Below are 14,177 nucleotides of genomic sequence, written 5' to 3'. Positions count from 1 at the left end.
CGGTCACAAAGATTTAAGTGGGGACTGAAAACTACATGAAAGCAGACAGTACTGGGCTGCACTCAAAGAAGCATGAAGGAATGGGGCAGTGTCAGTCATAGCATGTGCAAACCTAATGAAGGCTGGTATGTTTTAGACAATTTGCGTGTCCATCTCCACTAGCCCTGTTGCCCACCATGCCCACCTACGTTTAAGCTTGGGATAGAAAATGCAGCAAGTCACTCGTTGGACACTTGTATTTAGAAAATGATTCAGGCTGTTGGTCATATTTGTAGTATTGTCCTCCCAGAAGGCCAATAATGAGGGGGAACCTTTAGTCATGTTTGGCCCTTTGGCTTGTGAAGGCTGGTGTAAAAAGGATACCGCCGTATTGACAGTGTGCTTCTCTAAATAGGTGGAGAGAGGGGAGGGGGCTGTTTAGCATGGAACAGAAAAAAACATTTAGATCACGCAACTTGTTTTAGGCTCATGGATTTACATGTTTGGACGTAGTTAATGTCCCTCACTTGAATTGTCTGACAACTGACATTCCTCCATACACAGCCATTTTGTATATGAGAAGTCCACATACAAGTGCTAGGTTCAAATGCATTGTTTTATTGCATGTGGTCGCAAGTGGACTTTTTCTATGTTTTGTAAATCATGAACTTTGCGCACAGCAAGAACACGTGTAGAAGAATGGACAGTGGGTTTCTCTGTGCAACATCTGTAACTCGCAGTAAGAGGAAATGGAACCAAGTAACTTATTTAGATTAAGTATTGTGGCGTTTAGACCTGTGGTACTATCGTATTTCACATAAACCATTAAAAGAAATCACAAACCTCTTCTCCCGTCCCAGAAACCCAAAGCCCTCCTGCTCACCCCCAGCCCCAACGCCCCAAAAAGTCTGTCTTAAAAGTCTATCGCTAGAATTGACTAAATGTAGAACAAAAAGTACAAATCTATCTTTTAATCAAGAGGAAAAAAAGAATCAAGAAGCATAAGAAATAGATCAGGCATAAGTCATACTTTTGTTTTGCAGAAAACAATCGAAAACCACAGCAGGCTTTAAAAACAAGAACGTACCAGTTTTCAAAATGTTGATGTCTTACCATAAATAATATACTTGAGGATAAACCTTTTTTCATACTGCTTTACTGCAGTAGAATAATGCAGGGTGCACGTGTATGTTCCACTCATTTCCTCTTTGAAGTGTCGGACAATAAGCGTCCCTGTAGGTGTAATTACGACATTGCTTGTATCTAATGAACAAAGAGAAAAGAAAAGCACTTTTAATGGTGTATGCATCCCACAAGAAATGAGGTTTCTATCAAGATCTGATCACTATTTCTAAGATCTTATCTGAAACAGCGTCAGCTCCCACAAACCTATTGCATCTCTGTCCTGAAAGCATTCAAAACGCACTTAGCTGCTTAGTAAAGGATAGAGTGATTACAATTGGTCCATTGCATCTTGCTTTTTTCTCGGGTTGCCCCCTTTCATCTTGAATTTCTGTCTGCAGGTGGATTTATCAGAGAGCTGTGTATTAACAATAATGAGTGACTTTTTATGTTTAGCTATAGAAAGCTTGTTCTCTCGCCTGAGCAACTGGAGGTGTATATAGAGGGTCCTTGGTGTCAATCAGCTCAATTGTGATACAGAAAGCGTGTGATAGTTAAGGCTCTTTTATAGCCAGAGGTGTACTGGGGACCACAAGGGGCCCTGGAAATAATGTTCAAAGTGGCCCCGTATGACACATTTTCAGCAAGCTCAAAACGTTTCCTGTCGCACCATTTGGAAATAAAATAGGTTAACACCAAAACAGTCACAGGGTGCAGTGTGCAGTGGCCTACCGGGAAATCCCCAGAGTTCCCTAAAGGCCAGTCCACCCCTGGGCAGGGTGCAGAGGCCTACCGGGAAATCTCCAGAGTTCCCTATAGGCCAGTCCACCCCTGCGCAGGGTGCAGAGGCCTACCTGGAAATCTCCAGAGTTCCCTATAGGCCAGTCCACCCCTGCGCAGGACGCAGAGGCCTACCTGGAAATCTCCAGAGTTCCCTATAGGCCAGTCCACCCCTGCGCAGGGTGCAGGGGCCTACCTGGAAATCTCCAGAGTTCCCTAAAGGCGCGCCCACCCCTGCGCAGGGTGCAGAGGCCCACCGGGAAATCTCCAGAGTTCCCTATAGGCCAGTCCACCCGTTTATAGCATCAACCAAATTGTAGGAGGTAACGAAACTGTAGAATAGGAAGGGGCTTTTTAATGCTGCTTTTAAGAGCCTCTTTAGTTTCCATGCTGCTTGTTATACTGATGCTATTTTCACCAATGCCACATTGAATGCCTTGACCACTTCCCGAACTCCCAACCTAGAAAACATCAACTAAATCCCCACAGCAGAAACAGAAAATGTCTGCGCGTACACAGCCATACTTGAGATAAAAGTTGAAGGTGGCAGTCTACAGCCTGTTGTGGATATAGCATCCTGAGCCAGTCAGATCCCTTCATTAGGAACTAGATCACCTCTTTTGCAGAATTCATAAATGAGAGAGGGATGTTCACACAAGAAGACCTTCCCCATTCTTTGGAATGGACAACAGTAATATCTCTCTCTCTCAACGTTCTCAGTGTGTTTCGCCATCGTAGTAGTTGAAATGGCAATTTGACTTAATATAATTCAAAAGTGTTCATATGAAAGGACATGAAAACGCAGGCCTGTCATTATTTTATAGATTTTTTTCAACAGCAAATTTAAACGTAGGAGATCATTTTGCCTCAATATTACTTATTAGTTGCCAATACGATAGTTACCATTTGAATTACTGTGTTTTCTGTAATTTATGTTTCTCTTAATTCTACTGTGACAACCACTTACAAAACGAGGCATGGCTCTGGATAAAATGTGGTGCAAGCCGAAATTATTGTTGTAGTAAGGATTTGAGGGAGATAGCATGTGAGGAGGGACAGAGAAAGCGCTGGTGTTGTTTGGTTATCTATGCACCCAGAGCCAATGTTCCCTCTAAGCTGTGCATGTGCCAGGCTTCCTTCTGGGAACCACTCAGAAGAATGTTAGCAGCACACACAATTCACACCTTCTCAAGAATTAATATGGTACAAGCCACATCTGTTAATTGACATTAACTTTATTTTAAGAGAGAGCAATCTGTACTAACAAGTCTTGATATTCTGGTCTATCCTATTTACATTACCCTACTATGCAAGTGTGACCTTAAAAACCTATTTAAAAAAAGGATACCCTCAAGAGGATAAAAACAAATGTATTTTGTATTAATACAAACTTTTCATATTTTAAACATGTTTTCCATCAATAAACATGAACAATTATACATACATACCAAAACCTTCATAAATTGCACGGTTTATATTATATGAAAGTCACTTCATACCCATTTCATATTTTATATTTAAAACCAGATGTTAAAAAAACAGATAATATAACCCCTCTTAAATTAATTCGGTTAACATCTCATCAACCATCTATATCCTTTCGTAAATACTAGCACCTTCCCGCCATTCCATAATTTTACTTTTACCCAGTTCTCAGTTTTCATTAACGTTCTCATTTCCATACATGTGTACATTACGTAGATCAATTTGATTTGTTCACGATGTTCCAATTTTCCAATTCAACTCTTTTGATATTAGCAATGTTACCACATGCTGGTTTAAAGTTGTCCACGTTTCAAACTGTTTCCAAATTCTAAAAAGGGCTATCTTTACATTGATGTAATTTGTTTTTAGACAATAAAAAAACAATTCATTTTAATGTTTACAAGTGCATGCACGTATTTTCCAACGTTACAGATATAAACATTTCTCATGTTCTTACAGGAGGTTAAAATGTGTCTATTAGTTTCTAGGATATGTTTACAATTGCAAATCCAACAGAATCTTTTCCTTCAGGAATACCCGTTCGAGGGCCATTTATCAAAAGTGTCGGTAACTGATGTAACCTCATTAATAGTACAAATCTTCTCAGACCTGGCGACAGACATAGAACCAAGTCATGCTGCATTCTAAGATGCCTATGTGATATTTTTAAATAGCCTTGATAAGTTTTAATGAGGCCAAATGCTCATAATTACAGAGCCAATCATTTAATCTCCATTCATTTACAAAGCGTTGCTTTAATTGAAAGAAATCCTGTCCAATTAGGGTCCCAACCTATGGACTAAAACATATTTGTAGCAATGTTTTTGAATTCAGTTAACTTAATCGTCGCTTTCACATTCACATCATTCCCTAATAACTTAAGAAGCGAACAGATAGGATCTCTCATTTTTAGGGAGAATTCTCCTTCTAGGGCTAATTTCCCTCACCTAATGAGTCCCCCAGCAGCTTTGCTGGATTTCTGGAGTTTATTTTTTTCACCTGGTAAGAGTGTACATCCTTTTTCCACTCTTACATGTGTTTTGGCCTATGTGTTGTTACTCATTGTGTGATTTTGGGCACTAGGGCACACCACTCCAAGGGTATGGTTTACACAGCACCTTTAGTGTAGTAACCCAGGGTTGTCTTTTAGACTTCCCTCTGACTCCATTTTGCTGGGGCTGACTACTGTCCCCCAGAGAAAGGTAAAGTTGCCATTTACTTTACATAGTCATTTTTACCACAGACCCAGTACACTCCATCTTACATGGAGTACTGGAAATGGCTAATCTGTACCCCTTTTCTTTCTGTACCTCCCTGAGCATTGTTTTGCTCTTTTAACATTTAGACTTGGCTGGTGGCAGTGGTATCTACCCTAACTTTTCTACCGCGATTATATTAGATAAACGTGGTACTGTTCTTGGCTATTAGCCTCGAACATAAACCCGTTTGACCAAATCGTCTTTCTTTTGTCTCCGGTTGGGTTTATTCGCCATTTCTTTTTGTTAAAGTCCTTCTTGTGTTTTACTTTGCGCAGCAAACTAGGTTTGCCTTCTTTGTTCACCGTCTTTGGCGAGCTTCTGCAGAGAAGCCCTCCTCTTGGCACCTGGGTGTCTAGGTAGACTGAATGTGGGGAAAGGGTGTAGTCACCCCCTGCACAGGGTATCCTAGGAAACCCAAGTCGCACTTTGCCATGATTGGCTGAGGTGGTTGTCCCAGCTGGACAACCCCCCTGCTGTGTGACTGACAGCCAGGCTGTGTGAATGGGTTTTTTTGCGCATAAAAGGCAGTTCTCTTGGGCTAGAAGCCAGAGTCGCCTCTGGAACTACATGGAACCGAAGAGAAGTGGAGAGAACGACGGCTGCTGCAACTACCCCGTCCCGGTGAAGCCATGCTGCAGTCCTGAGCTATCTTCCCTTCGACGACTAAGAGAAGATCCAGCCCGGAGTCTTCTTCCCTTGAGCCTGGTGGAGATAACCAGCTCATCTTTTTCAGCCGGAGATCTCCGCCGTGGTCGAAATCGCTGCACACTGCTGTAGTGATCTGGATAGCCACCGGCTGAGCCTCTCCTGTTTTTAAGGAGCACACCTTTTTCCGTTGTCGCAACTGCCGGCTTCATCCCTGTGTGGTGCAGACCCCCTTCAGACGTCCTCCTTCACAACGAAGCTCCAGGAATCGAGGGTCTGCGGAAAAAACCAACAGGAACAACTGCCAGGGCACCAGCTGCATCGCGGGATAAGGTACTGTGTTCTATTCGAGGAAACTGGGTGAATCCCTTTTTTTCATCCTGAAGGCTCGTCCTTGTCTTCCCTCCTTCTTACAATATTCAAGTACTTTTTGGCTACACGGAATCGTGAACTGTCTAACCGTGTGATCTTCGGCACAGGCCTCCGGTGTCACATAAACCTGGCTCCGACCCTTTGACTTTTGAACTCCTGTTTCTGAGTGTTTCTCTATACTGTCTGCCTAACCTAAATATTGCCTGTGATTTTTGCCCCCAACTCCCTCTGGGTATCTCAGGTGCTAAGTGTGTTTTTGCCCGGTAGCATTTCATGTCACGGATACACGTTTATTTAGTAGACCGAACTGTAAAAAAGTGATCGCAACCGTATCCGCGGTATCGTGTTTTGTTCATAACACCGGTTCATTCAAACACAGGGTACTTACCTTGAGACTTACTGTACAAAGTGAATTGGTTAGTTGTAGTATATTTAACGTGTGGTTCTGTTTAAGGTTTAATAGAGGTGTTGTGTTTATAACTGATGGTTTAAAAATAAATGTACTTATATTTTTTACCTGAAACCTTGAGTCAGTGTTTGCTTGAGTCAAAGTAATTGTGGTCCCTTTGTGTAATCTCTGCTACTGCTCATATACTCTTGAGATAAGCCTGGCTGCTCTGCTACTGCTACCACTATAACTTAGTAGTGCAGGCTTGTACCAAAGGTAAACTTGTATTTCCACCTGTAGTCTTAATTGTGTGTAGTGGTCCCTAAGGGCACTGCACAGGATTCTGCCTAACACTCATCATTTTTGTATACCAAATACCCCTCTTAATGTCTCATCTGTTCTGCCAGAGAGGTGTGAAGAATCCTGCAGATCCCTCACTAAAACTCTGCCTAAAGTCTCCTCCCAGTTGGCCAGGCGAGGGCAGGCACTTCCTGATCCCAACCTTGGGGGTGATGTAAGACAAGAGGATCACCTGGGTGGACACAGGGCAGTGAAGAGATTCTGTGGGATGAGACACAGCATTTGTCCTCTGAAGGGGATATTCTTACCACTATGCCAGAAGATTTTATGGCTTATTGTCATTTTAATATCTTTCAACCTCCTGCTAAAACTAAGGTGATAAACCCTAAGTTTGAAACACCCAAACCTATTCTACTAAAAGAAAGAATTATTTTGGTCCCTAAAAGCAAAGGTCTTCCTCAATATCAAGGGTACACTATAAAGACTAGTGAAAGTGTTGCCTTCTCTACCATATCTTCCTCTAAAAGAGTTAAAGCTTACAGCCCATGTGTTAAAAATACGAAAGGAATTAAATCTACCCTTAAAGATATATAAGGGGAGCCACCAGGGGGCCCAGAAATGTGTTGACGTTTCTCGGACGGTCTCCTCTCCGGCCGCCTAAATTGGAGATCTGAGCCCCCCGGCCTGGCGGGAGTGGATACATGACCCCCCCAGAAGTTTGCTGACACCCCCGAGCGGCAACTGAGTGCGTTCCCAGACCCCGGAGGTGCCGATAGACACGAGAAAGACCTCTCCCTGGTGGTGAGCAGGGACTGCAAGGAGGTCGTCCCTGCCAAAGAGCTTGTGGCAGGCTCTCCAGATTGTCGGTGGGGGATGGGCAGCGCCATTAGTAGACCACGTCTGTGAGAGCGGCCGTTGAGTGGGAGTTCCCCCCTACATCTTGCAGCTCGAGGCAGAACGCTTGCTGGAGTAAAGGATTGGGGAAGGAGCCTGCGCCAGCCCACAGAACCCCAGAGTTGCGGTTCACAAGAGGTGCGGGCTTGGAGTCGGACTGTACTCCCCTTCCTGGCTGCTGTTGCGGGGACGCCCGCATGATCATCCGAGGAAGTACCCGACACTCCAACGCGGAAGGGACCGGCGCTGAAGTAGCGGTCTGAAAGTGTCCAAATAACCACGGTCGACCGATGTGCCCTGGTTTGACCACCTGCCTGCAGTGATTCCCCCGGAGCGTGGTGGAGAGGAAGAGCCCAGACGGTGGTACGTTGGATTCCCGGATGGCTGCAGTAGACACCAGGGGAAAATCTGATAATCCTGCCCTCTCCAGGTTGAACGGTCTTTGGAGAACCCCTCATTAGGGTGGGGGGCCAGAGGAGAGCAACCGGGTAGGAGGAGGGTCTCTGTGGCCTGAGACAACAACCCTTTAAGTCTCCCCCGATATCAGTGCCAGCCCCGAATACGGAGACACTGCGCCTACCCACTGGGACAATAGATGTGCATTCACAGGCAGTGAGGTGGTGGACAGAGGGGTCACCCCGGTGGAGGTCCGCAACCCAGGGAGTGAGGGCTTTGAGTAGCAGCGACGCTGGTCCAGTGAGGCAGGGGCCGTGAGGAGCTGTGGTGGCAAACTGACCCGGAGGTCTCTGACCTACCTGCAGGGTGTCTACTATGTTTGCCTGGTGACTTATTAGCGTCAGAACGGCGGCTTGGCTAGGGGACCATCCCCCCTAGTTTTGACCTCTCCTATGGAGTAATGCTGCGCTGCTCCCCACGTTACGCTTAATGGGAATGCCCTCCCTGTTCATCTTCCCAGATGGTGGGGTTCTTGCTTGTGGTCTCAAGGGAAGGAGTGCCTACGACTAGACCAGTCCCCCCCTCTGGGTGTGTCGCAGCAGGTAACTACTCTAGATCCCACCAGCGTTCGATTCAGCAAGATTTGGTTGGCTCCTTCGCTTCGCTGGTGGGGACGGCTGGCTCACTGCGACCCCCCCGCTTTAGCGTCTGTTGGTTGGTTCACCCCCGTCGGTGTGTCACTAAGCGGCTGGCCGGGGGCCAGGAGCTTGAACCCTGAGCTGCTTGTTTCTGACCTGGATCTGCACGCGAGAGAGCGGAGGTGTGAGTGACGAGGGGCGCCTAGGGGTCTGTCCTAGCAGCCTGAGTATCCGGACACAGCCAGCCCTCCGGCTCTCCTGTTCCTGCGTTCTTCGGAGCCACCTTCTCCTTTTTTGATGGACTGGTCCCATTCCTTACAGAAGTTCCAGTGCTCCCCTGAGCAGACGAGGGAAAGGGGCAATATGCAGCCTGCGACCCAGTCAGAGTCTATGGAGGCCCAATCAATGAGTCGAAACATGGCAGCCCTGTTGGAGGAGATACAAGGCTTTAGAGCACATTAGCAGAAGGCTTGACTCCCTAGACAAGAAGGTGGATGCCATCGATAACCGAGTCCAACCTTGGAGGCCAATCAAACCTCAACTGACCTCTTTGAAACTCAGTTTGACATGCGCCTGGCGGAGCTGGAGAGAAGGGAGGAGAAGGTCACCCTCAAACTGGATGACCTGGAGAACAGAGAGAGGCGCTCGAACCTAAGGTTTCTTGGCATTCTGGAACAGGAAGGTGAGACGCAGACGGATATCATGAGAGCGGTCAAAGCAATTATAAATAAACCGTTTGACGGAGGGAACACCAGTGAGCCAACAATTGATAGAGCCCACAGGGCGGGAGGTCGTGCCGGTGGTCCCAGATCAGTCCTCGCGAAATTCCATTATTATGCAGAGAAAACCAAGATCCTGGAGCTAGCGTGAAAAAAGGGCCCCATCGACTGGGAGATCTTGAAAATAATGATCTACCAAGACCTATCGGCGCTTACACTTGCACGCCGGAGACTGTGTGGCCCCCTGACGAAGTGGCTTCAGTCCAAGGGAGTGCGATAAAGGTGGGGCCACCCGTTTTAGCTTTCATTTGAAGTCAAAGGTTATAAATATTCCCTTGTCACGGAGTCCGACATCCAGAGAGTGTCCAGCGAACTTTTGGGAGATCCTTCCTCGAGACCTGGCAAAGAAAGTGGGACCGGGGAAGATGGTGATCACCGTGAACATTCTGAATTTGTGGAAAGACGTCGCATCCGGGGCCACAGGAACTATAGGAAGGTGGCACCACCATCCCCGGGGCAGCCGGCATCTTAACCGGAGCGGGAGGATTTTTCATGGTTGGCCTCAAGGGTTCATGGGGTCTCATGTTCCGGGCTGGGGGTCCTGGATTTTCTGGGGGTACACTGGCCTGCGTAGCTCCTTGAGGGGGGTGGTCTAGGCAACCAGTAAATATGCAGGAGGGAGAGGGGTCTGGGGGGAACACTTGTTGTTTGGTTGAGGGAGGGGGGCTCAGAACGCTGTGGTTTTTCATGTTGCTGGCGGCCCTGGTGGAGGCGGCCAACGATGGCCTGGTTTGTGCGGTACTTAGATGTCGCAATTACTCCAGGCGCTCGGGAAAGAGGGAGGTGGGGGGAAAATGGGGTCTTTTCTTATGGCTTATGGGTGTGTTTTTGTTCAACAACCATTTGGAGTTACGATCACTTAGTTAGTAATGTACGCTTTGGGGGACCTTTGGAGAATCAAATCGAGAGTGTTTTCCCTAGGGAGTTTGAACTCCCAGGGATCAAAAGTTAGACCTTATTCATCTGATGGCTGATTGTAATCACCTGCTGGCACTGGGCTCTTTAAACACACAAGGGGCCTCATTACGAAGTGGGTGGTAAGGGATTACCGGCACCGGTAAGGGCACCGGTGCCGGTAATCCCTTACCGCCCTACTATGAGTTCCCTTTGCGGGTCCTCCCTTAACACCTGGTAAGGACGAGACCCGCAAAGAGACTCTGGAGCTAATAACGGTACCGCAATTTGCAGTACCGTTATTAGCGCCTTCCCCATTCCCATTGAGCCCTCTTGGGGGAATGGGAATGGAGAATGGCCCTGCTGAATGGGGAATTACCGGTCCCGCCAACCTTGGAATGGACCAGTAATTGCTCCATTCACCAGGGCGGAGTCGGAACGAGTTTGGAGGCAGCCATGGCGCTAATAGCGCCATAGCTACCTCCAACCTCGTAATGAGGCCCAAGGTCTCAACTCTCCTTATAAAAGGTCCTCGTGGTGAAGAAGTTTAACAGGCTGAAACTTGACATTTTGTTCCTCCAAGAGACCCACTGGGTGAGAGGTGTGGAGCCCGCTCTGAAGGCACGGTCAATACAAAAAGTATTTCACGCATCCTCCCAGCTCAAGAAGAGAGGTGTGGCGATTGTGATCTCCCAGAAGGCCCATTTTTCACTGCATGCCCAATCTAGAGATCCAGAGGGTCGTTAAGTAATGGTGAAGGGGGTATGTAGAGGGGCCAAGGTTACCTTGATCTACATTTACGCTCCGAATGAGACCCAGGACCGTTTCTGGTCAGAAGTGAAGCTCAAAATTATAATATTTACGGAGGGCACATTAGTGGTGGGAGGAGATTTCAATATGGTTTTCGACTAGATGTGCGACAGGCTTTCCAGTCGTCCGGTTGTAGACTCCCAGCTGCAGAGGCACCTTGCGGCTTCTTTCCAGAGCACCAATAATGAGCTACGCTCAGGGATTCCCATTCGGCTCGAGAAGGACAGGAACTGTTAATACACTTTTTTTTCAAAACCCCATTTGTCATTCTCTAGAATTGACTATATCTTCATTGATAAGGGGCTGTACGACAGGATCTCGGAAGTGAGGGTGGAGGCGACCCCGTGGACAGACCACAACATAGTAAGGGTTCAGTTGGGGATCCCCCTTGCAGTTCCAGGGCCGGGGCGGTGGACCTGCAATGATCTCCTTTTGAAGGACAAGGAACTAGTGCAGGCTATCCTAGCCCCCATAAAATAATTTTTTGAGTTCAATGACGATGGGCAGGTATGCTTGGAGGGGGTCTAGGAGGCCTTCAAGGGCACAATCAGGGGTGTCCTTATAGGACTGGGAGCGGAGAGGAAGCGGGAGAGGGGTAGGGTGGAGAGGCTCCTCAGGGATAAAATTGAGGCTATTCAGCCAGGGGTCAAATTGAGGTCTCAGTTGTTTCCGGGAAGTGGGCTGAGCTCCAACAACTTAAAGCGAAACTCGCATCGCTCCTGGTGGGGAACTGAAAGGAAGTTATCCTTCTTTAAGCAAAAATACATGTAGAAGGGTGAAAAAGCCGAAAGAATCCTAGCATGGAGGATTTGCGAGCTCAGAGAGAATAGGAGGGTAGACACGCTTCTCCTTCCAGACGGTGAGTGTTGTCGCTTCTCCTTCCAGACGGTGAGTGTTGTCGGGATGACCCGGGATAGCAGACCAGTTCCGACGGTATTATGAACGCCTGTACAAAACTGAATATGAAGGAGAATTGGCGGATATAGATAGTTTTCTGGAGGCTTTGCCAATCCCTTCCCCCCCGAGAAAGCCACCCCCTGGAGAGACTCATATCGCCCCAAGAGGTGATAGATACTATCGGTGCTATGAAAGCAGGTACAGCGCCGGGGGATGACGGATTCACAATCTTCTTTTATAAATCTTTTCGTTACGCCCTTGCCCCTTTTCTGTCTAAACTCTTTAATGGTGTTCTTGATTCAGGCCATCTCCCCCCATCCATGCTTTCAGCCCGTATTGTGGTAATCCCCAAGGAAGAGAAGGACCCGAGAAAGTGTCAGTCCTATCATCCCATCTGCCTACTCAACACAGACGTGAAGATACTAGCCAAACTTTTGGCGAATAGGTTAGCCCAACATCTCCCGTCATTGGTTCAATGGCGATCAAATGGGTTTTATTCCGGGGAGGCAGGGAGGAGACAATATCAGGAAGTCGCTTGGTTTGATGCATGAGGTTGCCCTTAAAGGGGAGGAGGCTTATCTTCTGTCATTGGACTTGGAAAAAGCCTTTGACCGAGTCGAGTGGGCCTACTTGAGCAAGGTTTTGTTGAAAATGGGGCTGGGGGTATGATTCTGTAAGTGGATTGCAATGCTGTACAATGGCCTGTCGGCCAGAGTGGCAGTTAATGGTGTGACCTCGGCTCCGTTCTCCCTATCTCGAGGGACTCGGCAGGGCTGTCCTATCTCGCCCCTTCTCTATGCACTAGCAATGGAACCCCTAGCCATTGCTGTAAGAAATCATCAGGGGATAGCAGGCGTCCGTTGTGGCGATCTCGACTTCAAGCTTTCGCTGTTCGCGGATGACGTCCTGGTATATATAACCAACCTTCGGCATTCGCTCCCGAACCTTCTTGATCTGATTTGCGCTTTTGGTTCATTTTCCGGGTTGAAAATTAACCTAGCAAAATTGTGCTCGATGCCTACGGGCAGCGTGGATTTGGAAGTGGGGGAGAGGGACACTTGGGAGGGTATTAGAATTGAGCGGGAGGTTATGCCTTACTTGGGTGTGCGGATCCCGAGGGACCTGACTTGTCTTTTTGAAGTTAACTTCCCTCCTGTTCTTGCAAAGATTGTCGCAGATCTCCAGCGCTGGTCTCCCTTGACACTCTCCTGGTTTGGACCGTATGGTGTCGGTTAAAATGAACATACTTCCTTGCCTGCTTTATTTGTTCTCCTCTCTCCCAGTCGCGATCCCAGATTCATTCTTTAAAGCTCTCCAGTCGGAAGTGCTTCGATTCATTTGGAAAGGGAAGAAGCCGAGGGTCGGGCACGGCACCTTAACCCTCCCTAGATCGTATGGAGGTTTTGGCCTGCCCGATTTCCGACGGTATCACAAGGCGGCTCAATTAAGGGTGTTCTTGGAACATTTGAGAGACGAGATGAGGACCAATTGGTCATATATTGAAGATGTCCATGTTTACCCCAGAAAAGTTAGGGATCTCCTGCGGGCCATGGACAGATCCCTCCCAAAGGTGGTAAGAACACACGCCACTTTGTCGGTGTTGTGATCTCTGTGGATGAAAAACAGGGGAAATGTAACTCTCTCTTCCTGGCGCTCCCCCCTGTCCTCGGTGTGGGCGCCCCCTTTTGAGTTGTGTGGGACTCAGGAGTAGTCAGACGGGGGTTGGACCAGGCAGCTCAACTGTTCCGGCAGGGTGTATTTACTGCCTACGATAGCTTTGTGGTAATACTGGGGGATGCTTCGATCTGGATTTTTGATTACATCCGAGTGAAGGGGATCATGACTGATCCCCAGTGTGTTGATGACCTGACCCGCCCTCCCACTCCGCTGGAAAGAGTGATAATGGAAACCAAATCTAGGAAGGGCTCCCTCTCTAAAATGTACAATGCCGTTATTACAGCAGACTTACAGTCCAGACAGAGCTTTATGAAACAGTGGGAGAGATGGGTGGAAGGGGAAATAGATGAGACTACCTGGTCGGCCATTTTCAAGGCTCTCTTCTCTGGAACCCTGTACACAGCGGCTATGGAGCATAATTTCAAGATGCTTCACGCATGGCACCTTTCACCAGAGAGGCTTGCTAGAATGTATTCAAGGTCTTCCCCGCTCTGCCCGAGGGATTGTGGACAGCGTGGGTCCTGGTTTCACCCTTGGTGGGGGTGGGGGTGTCTCGCTACCCAGCTATTTTGGTCGGAGCTCCTGAGCTGGATTAAGGAGATTACTGGTGCTGAACTCCCTCTACGGCCCCTTGTTTTCCTCTTTGGTTTACCGGCCTCAGAGGAGGCATCCCTGCCGTGGGTGGTCCAGGCCATGCTGCATGCTGCAAAGCAGACTGGTCAGCAAAACTTTGGGCGATCTTCACATACGAGAAACTCTCAGCCCTCACTCATGACACTATGAGCTCCTTTTTTTCAAGATTGGATGGCAGTCCTGCTCCATGAAGACTGTGAATCAATGCGACTGTGAGAATTGAGAAACT

The 14,177-nt window shown here is 47.7% G+C and overlaps 1 protein-coding gene across 1 annotated transcript in view; it reads right to left on the bottom strand.

Annotated features, from left to right (window-relative positions):
• The window catches only part of ZPBP (zona pellucida binding protein), a 1,976,511-nt gene that overhangs the window by 976,465 nt on the left and 985,869 nt on the right, over nucleotides 1-14,177 (bottom strand). Inside the window, exon 4 of the mRNA XM_069613425.1 lies at nucleotides 1,093-1,242. Within this exon, the coding sequence (XP_069469526.1) occupies nucleotides 1,093-1,242 (150 nt within the window). The remainder of the gene's footprint in view (nucleotides 1-1,092; nucleotides 1,243-14,177) is intronic.

The sequence above is a fragment of the Ambystoma mexicanum genome, chromosome 5p (genome assembly GCF_040938575.1).
Source record: "Ambystoma mexicanum isolate Mex_15411 chromosome 5p, UKY_AmexF1_1, whole genome shotgun sequence".
Lineage (NCBI taxonomy): Eukaryota > Metazoa > Chordata > Amphibia > Caudata > Ambystomatidae > Ambystoma > Ambystoma mexicanum.
This window is presented reverse-complemented; position numbering and strand designations above follow the sequence as displayed.